General features: G+C 43.3%; 4 protein-coding genes across 4 annotated transcripts; 1 reads left to right on the forward strand and 3 right to left on the reverse strand.

The window, feature by feature from the left end:
* Positions 1-26: 26 nt before the first annotated feature.
* Positions 27-1,083, forward strand: GLRG_11523 (uncharacterized protein; the record flags this gene model as incomplete). Its single annotated transcript, XM_008102207.1, has 4 exons — positions 27-71; positions 177-352; positions 409-509; positions 566-1,083. The coding sequence occupies 4 exons, from the start codon at positions 27-29 to the stop codon at positions 1,081-1,083; spliced, it is 840 nt and encodes a 279-aa protein (XP_008100398.1).
* A 1,356-nt stretch (positions 1,084-2,439) lies between these two features.
* Positions 2,440-4,569, reverse strand: GLRG_11524 (uncharacterized protein; the record flags this gene model as incomplete). Its single annotated transcript, XM_008102208.1, has 8 exons — positions 2,440-2,694; positions 2,756-2,914; positions 2,966-3,103; positions 3,170-3,599; positions 3,646-3,771; positions 3,820-3,903; positions 3,958-4,281; positions 4,481-4,569. The coding sequence occupies 8 exons, from the start codon at positions 4,567-4,569 to the stop codon at positions 2,440-2,442; spliced, it is 1,605 nt and encodes a 534-aa protein (XP_008100399.1).
* A 1,051-nt stretch (positions 4,570-5,620) lies between these two features.
* On the reverse strand, positions 5,621-8,067 carry GLRG_11525 (uncharacterized protein; the record flags this gene model as incomplete). Its single annotated transcript, XM_008102209.1, has 4 exons — positions 5,621-6,417; positions 6,471-6,757; positions 6,808-7,437; positions 7,493-8,067. The coding sequence occupies 4 exons, from the start codon at positions 8,065-8,067 to the stop codon at positions 5,621-5,623; spliced, it is 2,289 nt and encodes a 762-aa protein (XP_008100400.1).
* Positions 8,068-10,255: 2,188 nt separating this feature from the next.
* GLRG_11526 (rhamnogalacturonase B) lies at positions 10,256-11,911 on the reverse strand (the record flags this gene model as incomplete). Its single annotated transcript, XM_008102210.1, has 1 exon — positions 10,256-11,911. The coding sequence occupies one exon, from the start codon at positions 11,909-11,911 to the stop codon at positions 10,256-10,258; it is 1,656 nt and encodes a 551-aa protein (XP_008100401.1).
* Positions 11,912-20,226: the final 8,315 nt, after the last annotated feature.

Below are 20,226 nucleotides of genomic sequence, written 5' to 3' on the forward strand. Positions count from 1 at the left end.
ATGGGAAAACGCTGTATGTAAGCTCCATGACTACCGCGTGGTCGTACGCCTACGATGCAAAGGCGCAGGCTGTAAGTGAGCAAACTGTGGTCGTCAAGAGCATGCACGAACAAGGGCACTCAACGCGCGCGCTACTCGTCCCGCCTGCGACGCCGCATCTTCTCGTCATCCAACAGGGGTCTGATGGGAATTTTGACTATGATTCCATCAATAAGGAAGTGGCACGTGCCGTGGTCAAGGTATTTGACATGCGAAGCGTCCCAGTGGGAGGGTATGCCTACGCTTCTCAGGGGTGGCTCCTGGGATACGGCCTGCGTAACGAAGTTGCTCTTGCGACTGACGGCAACAATGCGTACGTTCGAAAAAGCACAAATATATTGATTGCGATGCTGATAATGAGCTATATAGGGTCTGGGGTGTAGAAAACAGCGGAGACGAATTCGCCCGCACAGTCAACGGCCAGAGCTACGATATCCACAAAGATAACCCAGCAGATGAGCTCAACTTCCGTAAGTAGTCTTATGCTTCTTTTAATTGACCGATCTCAACTGATTTGACATGTTAGTCGGCAACCCTTCTGAGCCAAATGAACAATGGTACGGATACCCAACTTGCTTTACCGTCTGGGAACCTTCCGTCATCACCGACAAGAGCCTCGCGGTCGGCGGCCAGTTTGTTGTCGCCCCCAATGACACTTTTAACGACGATAGCTGCACTCAGCGCTCTGTTGCCCCGAGACTCTCGTTCCAGGCGCACAGCGCCCCTATCGGCGCCGCCTTCGACGCTTCTTTCCAGAACTTGTACGTGACACTCCACGGATCCTGGAACAGGTCGCCCGCGACAGGCTTCAAAGTCTCCGTTATCCCCTTTACAAAGCTCTCGAACGGAAATTATGATCCAGTTGCGGCGGCGGACTCCAAGACTGGCTGCATAGACATCCTTTGGAGCACCAACGTCGACACCTGTACGGGTTCGACGTGCTTTAGGCCGTCTGGCATTACGTGGGACCGTTCCTTCTCAAGATTATTCGTTGCCAGTGACAACGATGCCGAGGGAGAGTTATTTATTCTTACAAAGTCTTGATATTAGATTATATTATGTTGTTGTTGCTGTTGTTATATTCAACGTCAGGATGTTCGTGTAAAGAACAAAGGGCGCCTAGGGTAGCTAGCCTCATGCGTAAATACATATGCTGATCCAACCTTTTAGAGAGTCCTGCCACCACAGCTGACTATTATCGTCTTTTCTTCTGTTTTTACTGTATCCTTCCATTAGCGTCCCAGGAGGTCAAACTGTGTTTGTTTGTGCTGTCAAGTGCCTATAGGGTCTTCAGTGTCCAGGTTCATTACAGTATCCCCTAGTTGCCTTGTGTTGTACACCAGGTTTCTAGAGGTATCTGTCTGTCTAGTTATACTGTGCTATTAGCACATCCATGTCTTTATAGAGTTCCTTGATTACTTGTATAGTTAGGGTGCTACATCTTACACTGTGTAGGTAGGTTGGTAAACTGCATGTTCTTGAGTGCAGAGAGAGGAGTGGTGAGTGACTGTTATTAACAAAGGAAATAATATATATATATGTGTGTGTGTGTGTGTGTGTGTGTGTGGTAGGAGTAATGCTGCATGCTTGGACAGCGGGGGTTTTTGGAGTATACTATAAAGTATAGGGGAATACAGTTGCAATTCTACCATCGCTCTGATACTGTGTGTTTGTATCTTGACGGCTATTCTTTGATGTTATAAAGACGACACCGAGTTCCAGTCCTAGTTACCTGTGCGATTCCAGAGACTGTCACAACCAGGCTAAGTCAGCAAATCATCGAATACCTCAAGGGTAGCCAACGCAATTGCGGGAAACTTGATTTATCCATAGGTCATACAAACCATCAACGAGCTCCAGGACAGGAGAGTTAAGGTTACAGCAGCTCTTAAACATGGAATTGACTTTCGAGACGGAACCAATGAGATATCAAGAGCCTTTTCAATCAAAGACTTTTTCAGTGTGCCGAAAGGGCGGTCGGGCTCACAAATGAGATAGGTGTATCACAAGAATTGCAAACAACCCATATTTCCCTTTTTTTGCTGCCCATAAACACGGGGTAGGTCATTTATTCATCCGGGAGAAATTTTTGTCGACAGTTCTGGCCATCTAAAGGTAACGTCTTCCAGAATATATGAAAAGGAATCGTTGGGTACTTGAAGGGGAACATAAGATTTAGGTGGGGTCACAATTACCTAATATATCATGACCAAATAGCAGGATATGACAGGATGTTTATGGACGACATCTATGGAATACTACTTAAGGGAGGATTATACTGCTCGGTTACGTGTACTCTGGGATCTCAACCCCCAACTGGGATACACCCGGCGCAGAAAGCTTTAAGTCCTATTCTTCTTGAAAATGCCCCAATAGACCGTTGGGGTGAGGCAAAGAATATCATCCTACGAGGCTGAAATCGCGATCCTCATCTCTTGATGTGCCAGGGACAAAATCCTCAGGGTCCCTGTAGGAATCATCATCCCGTAACAGAGGTACAGAAGCATCTAACTTTAGATTAGCTTTGAGACTTTGCACGAAAGATATTTTTAACTTGCCGTCAGAATCACTTCTTGGCTTGTCAACGGCACCGAAAATTGCGTCCATTTCCTCAAGCCCGCGGCCTTTAGTTTCGGGGAAGAAAGTGTAGACAACCTGAGACAAACGAAAGCGTGAGTGACAAGCCGAAGTCAGGGGTCCTCAATGATACACATACCGGAATGCAGACGATGTTAATCGCTGCGAACATAAAGTATATGTAGTTTCCCAAGAAAGAAAGCCCGTAACTCCAAGCCATGGTAACGATAGTGGCACCAAAAGAGCCGCCCACTGAGGCGAAGTTGAGTCCGCGGGCTCGCACCGATGTTGGAAAGATCTACTTTGCATTTCAGTCAAGATTCAGTTTGAAGCTCAGTGGCCTCCTTACCTCTGTGTTGTATACCCACGTAACAGGTCCGAAACCTATGGAAAAGCCCATGGCATATACGAAAATAAAAATGATGCAGACGACACTAGCAGCTGTGTTTTCCCCATAGCCATATACGATAGGCAAGGCAGCGTTGATCTAGAGACGGAATTGTCAGCCTGTAACGATTAATCGAAAACAGGAAAGACTTTGGCTTCGACTGACTAATAATGAAACAGCCATGATAGCACAGCCAGCAGCTAGACTGTTTCTGCGTCCGAAGCGATCAATTATGAACATTTCTAGAACGGTAAACAATATCTTGACTGTCATTTCAACGGCGGTAACCATAACAGAAGTCTCCATGCTCAGACCGAGACTTCGCAATAAATATGGGAGGTAGTATTTGATGCCGGATGCACCGCAGAGCTGTGCCATGAACTGCAGCAAGGTAGCACGCCATAGACGAGCAAACAAGGCTTTTTCTTTGAAGAGCGAAAGCCAGTTTAAACCGGAATGGTGATACTCATCGGCGTCGTCAATGATCGCACTGAATTCACGATTGATCTGTTCGTCATCGAAATTACCTTCTCGAAGCCAATGGAGGGTCAGGCGCGCTTTGTCCTTTTTTCCGTGCTCGATAAGCCACCTCGGTCTTCATATGGTTAGTGATGTTCATTCTTGTAATCCGTAGAACTCACGTTTCGGGGATCCATGGCAAGCCGAGTCCAAAAATGAGGGCTGGGACTATTTCGAGCAAAATGGATAGTCGCCATCCCCAGAAATCCCCAGCTCTTGACCTCCAAAACCTTATGAAATACCCAACCCTGATGAAGTTAGAATACTGATATTTTCTGACAGTTGGTATACGCTACCAAAGACCCGTGGCAATGCCTGCGATAAAACCAACGTGGTTTACCGTCACAAAGTGGCCGCGCTTCTTCGCTGGAGAAACCTCCCTGCAGGTAAGAAGTTAGTTGTCGATGCGTATCAGTTCATTGGCTTGAACCCACGCCTGGTATAACGGCACAGAAGTTGAGACAATCGCGACGCCAAGTCCACTGACGATTCTGCCGGCGATCATTGTGCCTAAACCGGTGGAACCGTTGCTAATAGCTTGCAACAGCGCGCCGACACACACCACTATAGTTCCAACCAGGGCAGCATGCCGGCGCCCAAGCCAGTCGCTGAGAGGATGGGACAAAAGGAGGTAACTGATGGAGGTCCCGATGTAATAGGAGCTGATGATATATCCCTTCTTAAACAAAGGCATATGGCCTGTAGCATTGTCGAAGCCGTGATTGGAAATAACGGTAGACATCACACCTATGTTGTACCTAGAAGTAACGTTAGTTTCTCATATTTGACCCAATATAGAGGCCAGACAAAACAGTCAAGTATGACATGACGCCACCATATTAAGAAAATCGCAGGTGTAGTCGGCAAAACCACCGAGACCGCAACTCTCTCGGGATGATATCTCGCGTCTCCGGCAAAGTACAATGGCCGCTGAATGCCGCGAATCGGTTGACTCACCCCCATACAGAAGCACCTATGCCGAAATAGATACAGAGGAAGTAAAGGCGCAATTCACCAGGCGGCGCTGTCACACCGAGCCAAGCCATGACTGCAGAAGTGCCTTTGAGGTTAAGGAGCGCTGAACCTGCTGAGGGAGTAATTATCAGGCGAGGGGTCTCATACGGTGGGCTATCAGCATGACCTACAGAAATCAAAGAAACACTTGTAATATCTTGGGATCTAGTGAAGAGAAGGCGAATTTCTAAGTTGATGGCATCAGCTGGAAGGCAGTGAGGTATAATGAGGGAGTGAAAGTAAGCAATCCCCATCACCACCCGCGGGGTCGCCTGACCGAGACAGGTTGGATGCAGGATGATTATGTAATGTTCCACTCGCATTCAAAGTGTCAGGCCATTTGATACCTCGGACTTGTCCTTGCCAAGTCGGGCGGCGCAAAAGTCTTTTTGGACGATGACTACCGGCAGTTTCGCCTCATGAGTTACACTGCAATCTTTTTAAACGATCACCCAGTAAACAGCCCCGTGTTCACACCCTATTGTCAAAGACTGCAAGTGCATCATCACCCTTTGGGTCTGGATACTTCGCGGGATACTTCGCGGGATAAGGGATCTCGTTGACTGCCTACACACATTTTCACAGTTTCACTCGCAGCCCGATTTCCATTCCGCACACTTCTATCTTTGAATCCTCACAGATGGCTGCACAGCAGTTGGCAGCCATGACCTATAGTGAGTCATTGACTGAACTATCACTTGTATCTCATTGCCGTGTCAATCTCATCGCTCCGATCTCGCCCTTTTGAGGCCTCAACCGCCCCCCCCTTTTCTTTTTCTTTTTTTAACGTACACTATTGTTAATGAACGTTTGTTGCAAAAATCTAGACTCTGGACATCGAGGCAGCTGCTATTGTTCAACTTTCACCATGTCCTTCTGACAAATATGGCGGATGGTTATTATACTCACTGGCTTTTGTTTGGGTTCTTTCACGCGGCCCATTCACAATACTAATAGCCTGACAATAAGATTATTATTAGGTATCTTCCGCTACCAAGATCGTGATATGCATCAGTCATTGTAAACACCCGTTCCCATGTACTACTTCCACAGCTCATATTAATCGTTACTGCGCAAAAAAACCTAGCGAGGCATATATCCTGAAAAGTTGTACATCCCATTATTATCCTGCAGTCCCGAATTCCAGTCCAGGAATTGATTTTGCCCATTAGTATCCACTGCCGGAGGATACATGTTCATCTCACCTGCCGATGATCTTGTTTCGACATGGACATCGCGATAGGCCCAGAGCTGTGCTGCCATTTCAGGCGTCATTCCACTCATCATGGGAATGAGGTCAATATTTTGATCAGACATTAGCGGCTGTTGCGGCATTTGCTGTTGCTGTTGCTGCGCGGGCGACAGCTTCTGTCGTGGAGAAGGAGAACCTCCGATGCCCTGCCCAGAGGCTGGCAGCTGCTCCATCAAAGGCTGCAGCGTCCGTGGCAACACTGAGTTCCTGAACTCCGAAGAAGTAGACGAAACCCGTCTTACGGTCCTCACACTGTCAGATTGAGCCAGCATACCATGTCCGTCAAACACGCCCCCGGGAAAAATGGCGATGGACTGGCTGTCCTCAGAGCCGTCATCAACGTCTACACCTGAGTCTGGGCGGGGAGCATTGCGGGCCAAGTGCCGGGGAGCCACAGAACGTGAAGGCGACGGCCCGTTCTTTCGGTTACTTCGGTTGGAGTAGGGCATCATTTGAGAATCCGCGATGCACTGCTCGATGACTTGGATGAACTGGTTGCGATAAATGTTGCCGATAGTCTCCAGCGCCTGTTGAGTCATACCCTTGTCCCGGAGGCGATCTCCAACATCCTTAAGACTGTTCATGAACTGGGCTTGTAACTCAAAGTGCTCAATAACGGGACAGAAGTCTGAAAATGGTCAGGAAAGACACAGGACAACAGATTGTTTGTATGTTGCTCACCGAAGGGCTGAACCCTGTAGTCATCGTCGTCCGGAAATAAGAGGTTCCAGATTTCCCTCCACTGCTCTTCTGGTGTCATTCCACTTGCTCGCTTTCTGCTTAGAAGCTTCGTCATTGTGGGACCATCGATACCTGACTCTGGATCATGGTCAGAGACATCACACATCTGCTCTCTGGGTAGACGCTGGTGATCTCTCAGTTCCCTCTTGCTAGGAAAGGCTCGGTTGCAGCGATCACACATGAAAGACGATGAGTCATTGCGCTTGTGCTGCTTGACAATGTGTTGCCTACCATGTCTTAGTTCATGTTCAACAAGACTCTACGGAGAGTGACTGACCGCAATTCCGCGAACTTGAAGTAAGTCATCGCACATGAGTGGTACTCCCTGACGTTAAACCGATGCGGATTTCTCTTTCGAAAGGGACAGCTAAGGCGCAGGTTCTCATCTACCTCCCTAGGTGTTGCTCTCGCTCTTTTGAAAGGGACACTTGAGTCGCCGTCGTCATCAGTCAGGTCGTCGCCGTCATCACCTCCATCCAGGCGGCCTGTCTCGCCCTTCTTTCGTTTACCATTTTGAGACCCCCGGTCAGATCCCGACCTCCTTGCTAGGGGCATCGAACCATTGGACGAGGTTGATGTTGTGTGTGTTAATTGTGTCGCGACAGGAAACCCTGAGAACGCAAATCTCCCGATGTCTTGCATGAACCTTGAGGCAAATTGCCGAAGGAATGACGGCGGCATGTTAACCTCGTCAAGCTCAACGCCGTACGTCACCTGGAGGACATAGTCCAAGACGGCATCGGCCTCCTCATCGGGAAAGTCCACCGGTGTTGGCGTAGCTGGTTCCCACGCACGCGAAAGACGATCGGAGCCAGAGTCGAAGCTCATTCGATCGCTCAGTGGCCGGGAAGGGATAGGAAAGGGTGCCTCACATGGCGATTCGGGAGCATCGTCTCGTGCCTGTGGTCTTGAACCCTCATCAGTGTGGCTCTACAAATGGCGCACGCACTTCAACGGCTTACCTTGGTGTCCCCGCAGTGTGATGCATGTCATTCTGCCCGTCATCTTCCGCCTCATCGATGCCCATGTGTTGGAGCGGGTCGTCCTTGTACCCCATGCCGATGGATTCTGGATACGCCGGAAATTTCTCTTCGTTGATAGAGTCCACGAATGTTGAACCCGAATCGCACGACTCCCGATACCGATGGCCGTTCGTTCCGGACCTTGTTGCGATAAAGGGAGTATGCAAGCGCTCTGGCCCGTCGATGTCAGGGGTGGTCGCTCTCGTGAATGTTGACAAGGTGGGAGACATGGGCATGGAGCACGTGGTTGCCGAGTCCGGGACATGTGTCGAGCTTATCGTCGAAGCAGTCGGCGACCGGTCGCGAAATGTCTTTTCAAATGCGCCGGATATGATCTTGAGGCCTTCGGGACACTTTGACTGTTGATATTGCGGCTGCGACAAGCGGAAGTGATGCTCAAATCGTGAATGAATGACCCCTTCCATCTTGGCGTGCGTGGCAAGGGCTGGATCACGGCGAGGCAGCTCCCGAGATCGAATCGGAATCTCGGCCGTAAATGAGCGTTCGTCGTCCATCGTGACTGTGGAACGTGTTGAATATTCTGCACAGACTTGCCGAATTGATTCAAATGAAAGCCCAAATGACACTTATTCCTGTAGGTGTGATCTTGCCCGCCTTTGCTTCAAAACCCCCTTCCCAGACGTCGTCCGTTACTTGTCGAAATGATTATTAAGATGAAATCAAACGATAAACGAGTGTTGAGAAAAAGCAGAAGAACCTGAGAATTTCGGGACAAGACTCGAAAAAAGGAAAACAGGAAATAACAACCCCCACGCTCATGTTGCTGCCTCATAAGCTCAGCCCCTCCAAACTATGCGGGTTAGAGTGCGGACTATCTGAGCATGACAAGGGTAGATGGCGGCGGAGGGCTGTGATTGGGTCATGACGGCGACCGTTGCTGACGCAAGAAACAAGTTTCTGTCATTGGACAATGGGGGCGTAGTGGGAGGATGCCTCCCCTATTTCTGACGTGCAGTACGCAGCAGGCTGGCATGATCCCTCCAGTTGCATTGAAGAGCTGATTTGCTTGTGGCGGGTGTCTTTATGAGTCTCTGACAGGTGCGTCAAGCAGAAACATTGTTTCTGCCAATTAAGCCTGTTAGAAAGACGGAGTAGATAAGCCTAGCCTCCAGTCCCACCAGTCAATATCACTGTATCCCATTGAGTGCCAAGTGACCTCACATAACCCAAAAATGGGTCTATGTAAATAATTACTGACAGCTATTGGACAGTCAGCCTGGATTGCTGTACTCTTATTGGTCTGAGGTTATGTGAGGTCACTCGGCACTCAATGGGATATAACAGAGTGAATGGGGATCAGCGTGCTCGGTCTCAGGAGCCGCCCAGGCACCCAGTTTACCCTGACGCTCGCGCCATCGATGTGGGCTGCAACTCCCCAAACCGGAAATCAGCCCTATGAGAAGCATATGTCTAGTGCTGCAGTTCCACTGATGCACGCCATCGCTCCCTCTACGCAAGAAATCGCTCAGCTGGACCTGAAGCGTTCCAGCTTCAGTTGAGATCAAAGAAGCAAGGCCCAGTAGTTGCCCTGTCGCAGGCCAGCCATCGGCCTGTCGAGAACGTCTCGTTATTGGATAATGGCAACAGATGATGAATGGAGGGTACGGATCACTTCGTCCCCTCACGGGAGCGGAGTTGATCTTTTCAAGATGCTAGTGTGTCTTTCGTTGAGGTTCACAGGCAAACCATTAGGGAGACTTCTTAGGCCGTCGGGTTTTCGATTAGCTGGAGAGGGCGAATATAAAGAAACGAGGCGTCGGTAGGCAAGATGAAGATAATGACACACCACCTATTCACTGAATTATAACCGATGCGATCTTCCAAAGGTTCGACGACATCTTTCAAGACCTCAAGCGAAGCTTCTGCATGAGCTGGCGCGATACTTCTCTACGTCTGCAAGTTTCAGCGCAAACGATATGCCGCACCCCAATACAGACTCTAGCCAAAGTATCCAGGCAGTTTCGAGTCCGTAAGCTGGATACCCTTTACCTCAGTATCGCAGCGACTGTACTGATGACGGAAAACAACAGGATTTCCCAGAGCAGTTCGTATAACGTTGGTCGATATCTCAGAGGGCCATCCCCATGGACTCCATTCAGTCAACGAGATGATGCTCCTCGCATAGATTGGAGCGACCCTATGAACTTGGACCTTGATAGACTATTATGCCAAGCTCAGCAAGAGTCCAGGGCGAGCAAGAGATGATGTCGGTCTTTCGACGAATGCGTTCTGATTTCGATTACATCATGTTTCCAGGGACAAGTTTATGTCATTGCATTTGACTAAAATATAATGATACTTCGTTAAGGTTTTGGGGTCAGACATAAGAGTGGCAGAGTAATTCTAGTTTTGTGATTGGTTTAGCAGCAGAGAAGGGACATATACGGCCGTCATTGGCGGTCGATCCGCGATCATGTTTGATGCAACGACCAATGTATGTTTCATGGCTGCTGGGTCGGCTGGCCATCTCGATCGAGTACTTGATATATTGCTACATATAGATATACGTACGAGAAAGTATATCTGCAGAAGACCAGGTTGAAATATATACCGCGAAAACGCAATTAAAGCAGCCAATCCTGCCCCTATTTCCGGCGTCTGTCATCCAACAGACTCTGCTTCAACACCAAGACAGGCGGCTTGAGTAATGCATCAACCTTTTAATAAAAGAGCTCGACAGCATCAAAGATCTAGCCGATGGTCAGAATATATTGTCTTCGAATGGTGCTTGATAGATGAACTTACAACACTGGGGCTCAGATAATCTGCGCCACTGCTACCAGATATGACGGATAAAGTGATAATGTTGGCTCCAACAACGAGTGTACCGGCTGGAATACTGACATCGTAAACCTCGCCGAAACCACGATAAGCACCACGAGTGATTCCACGAGAGTCAATCTTGGTTGGCGCAGCAGGTGCAGGCCCGGTCCAGTTATTCACCTTGGCCTGGGGACGACCACCGCCGAATGCAAGGGTGGTGGCGATACGGAGGGTGGCGGCGCCGGGAACAGAGGCGAGGGTAAACTTTATGGTTACGGGGTTGTTTACGGCGGTGAAAACGGCCATGGGGAAGTCGGTAGCAGAGGAGGAGCCGACAGTGTAGGTAAGGGGGCCCCAGCTGCTCATGCGGCTATCAGAGGGGTGCATGCGGAGCTGCTTGTCGGCGTTGCGGAAGCCGGTCGGCTGGCCGTCGTACTCACCAATCTTCCAGAGGCTGGTACGGGAGGTCAAGCCGCTTGCGATGTTGGCGGTGGTGCTCTTGCCGGCGGTGACAGTGACGGAGCTTGTGGCGACCTTGAACTCGGTCTGGTAGAGAACCATAGTGTAGGTGCCGGGCTTCATCAGAGGTGAGGTGAAGGCGCCAGTGGAAGAGGCGTTGGTCCAATACTGAGCGTCGGCATTATACCAGTGGACAACACGTTGGAAGTTGCCGGCGATGCCGGAGGCCGTACCAGAAACAGTGCCACGGCCAGAACTGGCGACGAAGCCCTTGAGGCCCAGCTCGCTATAGAAAGCGTAGTTGAAATTATTGGGGATGCCGGAGCGGGAGAAGGACTGTACGTAAGGGCCGTGCAGACCCATTCGGTAGTACTCGGTCTGGGCGTGCCCACTGTTCATATAGTTGTAGAGGTTGGTGGAGTCGCCTGCGTTGTTGGTGTTGATGTCACGGAAAAAGGGGCCACCAGAGGACAGCTCGAAGCCGGTCTTGGGCTCGACGGACACGCATACATGAATCTCTTCGGGGCTGGTGCCGTAGACGCAACGTACCTTGTCGTCAATAAACCGTTCGCTTGAATAAAATTTGGACCGGGTCTGGCCATTGACGACGAAGACATCGGAACCCTCTACCACCGCCGTTGAGCCAGCGGTAGTGGAGGCGGTGCCAAAGGGATATTCATTGGGGAGGATATCTTTGTTGAGACGCGAGATCCAGCGAAGCTCGCCGACTGATGGTTCAGCAGTGATATAGGTTGCCATATAGATGCTGGAGTCACCCTCCTTGACGATAAGGTAGTGGGTCAGGGTCGACGTGGTGCAGGTCACCTTAATGACCCTGATGCCAGTACTCACAGTGAGGGTGGTCGCCTCAACGGTAGCGGAGCCGAGGCCAGAGCTGATGTGGCTGCCCTTGCTCGCATACTGAAGCTCATGGCCGCGGTATCTGATGGAGTTGATATCACAGCTCGACTTGGAAACCTGGAAGACGAGGGGGTTGGATGAGCCGGCATCGATGACCAAGTTGCTGCCTGAAGCGGTGACGCCGAAGGCTGCCAAGACTGAGGAAGCAAACGAAAGGATACAGAGGAAGACGTGAAAAAGAGTACTAGACGCCATTGTGGGCTACAATGAGCTGCCTTCCTGCCTGACGACTGTAGGGAATGAGAGGATGGCGAGGTTAGAATAAGGCCATGCACCACGAGAGACACCAAAAGGGCTCAAGAGAGCCTCCTTACGAATCTTGAAGGCGTGGATGATGAACAATATTATAAAGTCAGCACCAGCACGCCAGATTTGGTGCTTGACGGCCGTGCAGTCCAGACCTTGAAAGACCTCCTCCCTCCTGTATTTGGCTTTCTTTCATGAGATTCCATGGCCAATCGCCTGCCAAAGTTGCCTCTTCAAAGGGCCGTCGTTGGACTACTCCGTATATTGGCTTGTTGATTGGTGGAATCATTATATCAAAAACCAGCGACCAGGGGTTCCTCGTCGTGGATGTGCGAGATTGACTGCTAGAAAGGGTAAAAGGAAGAGTGGTTGAACAGGGGTCCTGGACTATCTGAGAATCAGTGGGCGTCGGCCTTAAGTCCAACTTCGGAGTGGGTGGAAGACGGACAGGAAAAAGGTAAGGAGCCATGATTGATGGGACTTTGAGATGATCTGGCAGAAGTCTGCTGCAGCCGTGTACCGTGCCATTCGCATGGCAAATGGTGTCTTTAGCCCTCGCACCATTGGATGGCAGAACTGGAAACAAACATTCAGGGTTGCAGTGTCAATCAAAACCATCAGTCGCTTGTGGGAACTATGACGCGGGGTGAGGATTTGCGGGATGTTGGGGCACTGGACGGCTAGTGTGTTGTACAATTTCGGGCGTTACTCGTTCGGACTGACGAGTGCAAAGCATGACGAGTTGGACGCGTTCGTCCGAGGGGTTGTACTTGGTGTCAACCGTAGCAGAGAGGAAGGCGAGAGAGCCGTGAAGGATGACGGCAGTCTCGGTCCGTTGGACAAAAGGAGACAACTGCAGAATGGTTATGCAGCAGTGGCAGCCCACTGCATCTGTTCGGATGAACGACTGTGTCAGGGCAATTTACACGATTTGAACCACAACGACGGTAGAGAAGATGGGCAGCGGAGGCAACTTTAGAGAGCTGTTAATGCTACTGAGGTTATACACTGTGAGCGAACGTATGGAGAATTGAGTTTTGCGAACACATGAAGCTTAATTGGATGGCAAAATGGGAGCCCGGCATATTCGGCTGCACATGCCGAGAGGTAATGTGTGCAACCACGCGGGAATTTATGAGCAGCTATACTGTTTTGTTAAGGATGAACGTTCGCCTGGTGCAACGTCGCAAATATCGGACGCTGATGGGCCCGGATGACACCGTAAAGTAAAGTGAGTGAAGCGGGACACGAAGGCCAGAATTCATTATACTTCATATATACCGGTAGGGTCATATCATGAGGAACGGGGGGCAATAAGTAGGCATACTTTAATCGCCAAACCGTAATGTCGCAGGTCAATTACGCGCGCTTTGTACGGATACAAACGGAACCATTGGGCCTGGCGTTAGGCAGAAGCAAATAAATAAACACAAACAAACAAAGTGGGGCGAGGGGAACGTGCTCCGCACAGGAGAATCCCCTAAGCTTAATTTACTCCCCTTGGCGCGCCTATCACATCATCACTCTGCCAAGTAGCTAGGTATTGTTTTTGGGAATGGTAGTTGGTGCGCCCCCCCTGAGGTAGGTATGTATCTGGACTGCGTCTTGCCACGGGCGCGACGGAAACGTTACGGACATCTTGAGCTACTCCCCTTCGTAACTTCACCGGCTTCGCACGATTCTACCAGAGACCATGTTGAAGGCGGTCTCGGTCATCTCGCTTGCCCATTGGCATTCTCTTCCTTCATTCCCATTTCATTCCCATTTCATTTCCTTGACTGGTGCTGTATCCGTAAATCCCGCCGATCTGGACGCTCCCGTTTGTTGCCCCTCTTTCTTAGGTGTTACGTATCCTCATACCTGTAGGCTGACCATCTACAATTATATGTGTTAACTCGAGCCAATCGTGTCTTCTGCCCTTAAATCCGCACCTAACGTTCCGAATGTCAAGTTTTGGCACAGTCCGCGTTTCTCCACGATCTTTTCGTATCAGAGAACATGCAGTGCTATACTGCCTGCCCTATGAAATTATTTGATTGCCCCGGTGATAGCAGCTGAGGTTTTATCTCTCCAGAGCCTCGACTGGGCGTTCTTGGCAGCATGGGGCGCTAGGGGCGCCTGTGGCGATCTATTACCCACCCCGGTTCGTCAGGCACAGAAGCACAGAACCTTTAACCTCATTATGAATTTGTACAGAGTACCGTACCTGGAGAAGCGTTCTCTTCTTTCCTTCGGTGCCTGTGTGAAAGAATAATGGTTTTTGTTGCATCCGACGGTGCATGTGGCATTGCTTGTTCCTCCACGCGCAACGTTTTGCAGGAGCCCCAAGCTATTGTCTGAGGCATGTATGTGACGAGATCCCTTACCTGATTACTCACAAACCCAACAGTTACGAACCCTGTGAAGGGGATATTTACAATAGAGGTAGATGCACTGCCGGCCGAGGTGCAAAAGCAACACGCTGTAAGCGCAAATTCTGGTGGTTTTCAGGGCTCACGCGTCAGTTGTCAGGGGCCGCTTGAGGAGTCGTCGCTGTGACTATACTCTAGCCAGGGAAAATGCCACCTTGTCGGCACTTGAGGTTTGAGCAGAATCGGATTTGGAAAGCGCCACTGATGCTGGCTTATGAACTATTGAGGATACGAAGAAGGGCGCGTGGCGCGTCTGAGGTAAACACGAAATTGTTCGAGGCGGTGTTGCTCTGGAGCAGTTGGCTGTCTTTTCGATTGCAAAAGTATGGTTCGATCGATCTGCTGGAATGCGGAAATCTTCTCAAACCGTCTTGAACCGTCTCTGCCGTTCTAGTCTGATTCAGACCTAAGGCACGGCGCTCTTCCTGTAAACCGTCACTTTTCTGCCTTGCTGATACACGAGAATTCTTCCATTAGAACCTGGCACTAATGATTGCTAAGTAGTCCCCGAAATTTTATGCTCTTCAACAAATTTCTCAGCCCACTGATTAGCGGCCTTCTATTCTTAACATTTCAAAGATGATGAACATCTTTTGGAGAGCCCAAAGATGAATCATACCGCATGGCTCCCACAATCTTGTACTGCAAAATGATACCAGCGATTTCGTCATTCTTATTGTATTGGGCCTTCAAGGTTGCACATCCCAACGTAGAACTGTCCGGCTGGCCTGTTTAGTGTCTAATTAATCGGCAACCATGAGGGCTTGGTGATGATTCTATATCCACCCCACTATGTGACAAATTCCATAAGCAGACGCTTAAGCAAGCCAATCAGATTTTCCCATACGAAGACTTCGACATACAAAAGGTGACTGTTGGTATACGGTAGGTATGCTTCAGGGGAGGTGGTCACGTGATATTCACGTGACACACCGCCTCTCTTAGCAGTATCTACCTCACCACTAGTATACCACCCAAAAGTCTAGATTCACTTTATAACTAACTAATATAAAGAAAAACCATATTTTATATTACAATTTATTACATAATCTACAGGATATCCCTCTTACGTAATTTAACTAACACTAATTAGTATATAATTAAATTATAAGATTACTACTATTAAATAAATTAGTAAGGTTTATTTTACTAGGAGTAGAGAGGACTAACTAGCCTATTAGTAAATAATCCTCTATAAATTTAACTTTTATTATTATTACCTCCTTACTCCCTTACTCTATATTAACTAAATTCTTATTAATAATAAATAAAAAGGGGAAAAATAAAAAGCTACTACTAGTAATAGTAAGGCTATTAAACTAATAAATAATAAATATTTATTCCTTTTTATATCTTTTACTATTACTATTATTACTATCTTACCTCCTATAGCCTCTTCTTTTTCTACTTACCTTTATTTACTATATTAATCTAATAACATAAGGTAACTATATTAACTTTAATCTTAATAAGTTAGACCCCTATAAAGTTAGATTATATATAATATATATAATTACTATATAGTTAGATACTAACCTTTATAGCTACTACCTTCTTACTACCTTCTAGTTAGATTTTATAAATTAGACTATTACTACCTTTAACGCTATAAGCACTAAGGTATTATTAATATTTTATAATTACCTTATTAATAATAAAGTCTTTATTAATCTAGTAAAAAGAAGAATTATACCTAAATTAGTAGACCTTCTTAATACTAATTTCTATATATAGACTAAAAAAGATATTACTTTTACACACTATAAACAGCCTATCTTTAACTTATAAATAAAGAATCCTAAATTTATTAATAATATTACTAGTTAATATATCTTACTTAAGGAGAGATTAATAATTAATTAGGCCTTATTTACTACTTCTTTAATATTATTATAAATAATAGCTAATACTACTTTATAAAAGTAGCTAACCTTATTTACCTTAACTTATTTACTAATAGTAGATTATTACTAGCTAAAGTAGAAGTAAAATAGCCTAACCTTACTCTTATAATAAGATAAAATCTACTAAGCACTTACTAATCTAAACCTAGTACTTAAAGGTAATATAAGCACTTTATTTATTAATACCTTATTATATAACCTAAGAACCTTTTACCTTTATTACCCTTATTATAACTAGTATAGTAAGTAATTAGGTAGTTAGCTTATTATAATAAATAAAGTAAATCCTTAGTAAGATATACTATTTAATCTATTAAATAACCTTAAGCCTACTACTAACCTCTTACCTTAAGGCACTATATAAAGATTTTAATTATAAGGCTATAATAAGTTATAATATTAGCTACTATATAAATCTAAATTTATACTTATCTTTTTCTCCTAACTATACCCTTATTAACTAACTAATCTTATAAAGCTACTAATAGATAAAACTAAGTATAGTAGTAAGTTATATAACGTTCTTAATCTTAAGTTAAGTATTTTTTAAAATAACTATAGTAAGGTTAGGATTAAGTAATACTAACTTAGTCCTGCCTTTTTTATTATATTAAAAAGTAAGGTATCTTAGTTCTATATTAATTATATCTATAGTAATAGTATTTATAATTTTAATAAGATAGTTAACTAAATTTATAACTACTTTAAGACATAAGAATAAATATAGACTTACTTATCTAAATAGTAAGAAATAACACTTTTTTAAGTTATATATAATAATCCTATAATAACTAAGATCTAAGCCCTTAAGGAGCTTATCTTAAAGCTAGCCCTTATCTAACAGGCTCTCCCCTTATTATACTAAAATAATAAAGTGTTAAGAAGTTAGTTACTAAATACTTACTCTAGGGTTCCTAAGTATAACCTTTACTTATACGCTTTAGCTATAATATTAAAAGAAGTATATAGCTAATTATAGTTATTTATTAGTACTACTATAAGGCGCCCTTACTATAGCTAGTACGTTACTAAATCCTTACCCTTATTACCTAATATTTAATATTAAGTAGACTACACTTACTAAGGCTAAGGCTATTATTAATAGTTTAGTAATAACTATAGTAGTAGTAATTTTTATAATAGTAATAATAATAATAGTAGCTATAATACTAAAAAGTGCTATATTTACTATAAGCCTAGCTACTAGTTAATAAAGCATACTACTAATAAAAGACGTAAAGCGTACTAGTAATTTAAAAGTAACTATTATATTAAAAATACCTTACTAACTATATATAATACCTTTCTTACTAGCTATAAAAGCACCTATTTATAAAAAAGAGAAAATAAAAATAGTAATAATAATAAGAATCTTTAGTAGTATCTCTAAGGGGCCTACTTTATTATTAGTAATAATAAAGAATAAGATAATAGTATATTTTATATCTTAACTATATTCTATAGTAGCACTAAAGTAGATAGTAATATACTTACTACTAACCTTACTAACTAAGCTATTTATTACTAATTAATAAAAATTAACCCTAATAGTACCTCTACTAAGTTACTTAGTACCTTTATACTAAATTATTACTTATTAGCTACCTTTTAAGGTATTTTACTAGATATAGGCGTAGTAAGTTATTTAACTATAAGCTATTTATAAGCTATTACACTATAGTAGATTTAGCTATTTATAACTATTAACATTATAGCAGTAAGTAAGGTAAAGATTAGATTTAGTAGTAGTAATACTATTACTTTATAAAGCACTATTATAGTAAAGACTCCCTTTAGGTATATTACCTTCTATATAGTACCTACTAATATACCTTTCTTACTTTACTTAGCTAATATAGATTAGCTATTAATTTAATTTAATAACCTTATAAATACTCTTTAATAAGGTAAACTTATAGTACTAGTTATATAAAAATAAGGCTACCTATAGATACTACTTAGCCTGCTTAAGTAAAGCCTTATAAGTTATTACCTAACTAATATTAAGCTATACTACTTTTATTAATAGTTTAGCTATTTATTAATTTACTAGCTATATAGAATTATTTATAAGGCTAGCTATAAGGTTAAAATAAAAGTAATTAAACACTTAATAAAGTACTATTATTATTACTAGATTTATAAGAAGGCTTCTTCTTAATTTTAATTTACCTTATATAATAACTATTTATTTAATTATAAAGTTATTATTAATATTATATACCTTAATAGTAACCCTATACTTTATATTATTAATACTACTACTGCTTTTAATATAGCCTCCTTCCTCTATAATATTTTAGTAAAAACTATATAAGAGGTACTATATTACTACTAGATTAATATCTACTAAGGACCTCTAGATTAGATTATTACTAATATAAAGTAGAACTTTATCTTAACTAAATTTTTATATAAAGCCTATATAATAGGCGTTAAAGTTAAGATTATCCCTATTAAAGCGTATTATAGTATTAAGAAGGTTAAAAGATACTACGCTATACTCTAATAAGTATATAAAATAATCTAAAAAAAATACCTATCTATTAACTATAAAGTAGTACTTTAAAGCGCTACTAAAGTAGTTAATAATACTACTAGCCTAAATAGCCTTATACTTACTTTATTAGTATTTAGTACCTACTTCTATATAACTACTAACTTTACCCCTTTACTTAAAATAATCTAACGTATAATAGCTATCTATAAAGTAACTAAAGATCTTTATAAATATAATATAACGTAGTAAACTAATAAGGCTCTTACTACTTATAACAGCCTAAATACCTTTATAATAAAAGATCTACCCTTAGGTAGTAATATCTACGTCTAATATAAAAAAAGAGGTTAGTCTAGCCTATATAAGTTACTTACTACTTAAGGTAAAGACTTTACTATTAATATTAATAGCCCTTACGTTTTTTAATCTATATTAGTTAAGCTATACTATATAGTAGATAATAAAAAAGGAGGCTTAGCTAAGTAATATCCCCTATTTATCCTAAATAATAATAGTAGTTATAGTAATAAGCTTACTAAAGATACTATTATTATTATAACTAGTTTAAGGTAGTAGCTATACACTAATAATCCTACTATTATATAACCTTAATAAGCTAGGAAAATCCCTATAAGATATACTTTACTATAAGAGACTAATATACCTTATACTACCTTCCTCTTAGTAAAAGAAGAAGCCTATTAAACCCTTATAATCTAACTATATAAAAAAGGCGTTATTATAGCACCTAGTAAGCTATTTAAGTAATTAGTAGCTACTAAGATTAATAGCCTTATTATATAAGGTATCTTTAAATTTACTATAATTAACTAACTTTAGCTATATAAGTAAATTTTTAAATTATAAATTATAAATAAGGTAAAAGGCACTAATAAGAAGCCTTATAAGAAATTACACCTTATTATTTAAGGCTATACTAATAATAGTAAAGAGGCTATTCTTACTTAGTTACTTACTATTTAGTAAGCTAGCTAGTAGCTTATCCTTATACTAGCCTTTTCCTTTTTTATTAATAGTAAAGTTATATAGCTATATAATATTATATAGGCCTATATTTAATCTACTTCTTACCTTAACTATACTATTTATACTAAACTCCTAGCCTAAATCTATTATAAGTACCTTAATAATACTATTATAAAGGTTATTAAGCCTCTATATAAGATTACTAAAGTAGGTATATACTAGTAGGCTACTTATAACTATTACTATAAGGAGAATCTCTAGATAGTCTTTACTATATATAACCCCTACCTTCTCTTATTATCTAGTAAAAATCTATACTTTATACTTATTAGTATATAAATAGATAATACTATTAGCCTAATAGACCTTTTATTTTCTAACTAAGAGAATAAAGAACTAACTAAAGTAAAATTTACTATAAAGAATAAGTTATTCCTTACTATTAACTAACTGCTTACCTTT

This window comes from Colletotrichum graminicola (genome assembly GCF_000149035.1).
Source record: "Colletotrichum graminicola M1.001 genomic scaffold supercont1.91, whole genome shotgun sequence".
Lineage (NCBI taxonomy): Eukaryota > Fungi > Ascomycota > Sordariomycetes > Glomerellales > Glomerellaceae > Colletotrichum > Colletotrichum graminicola.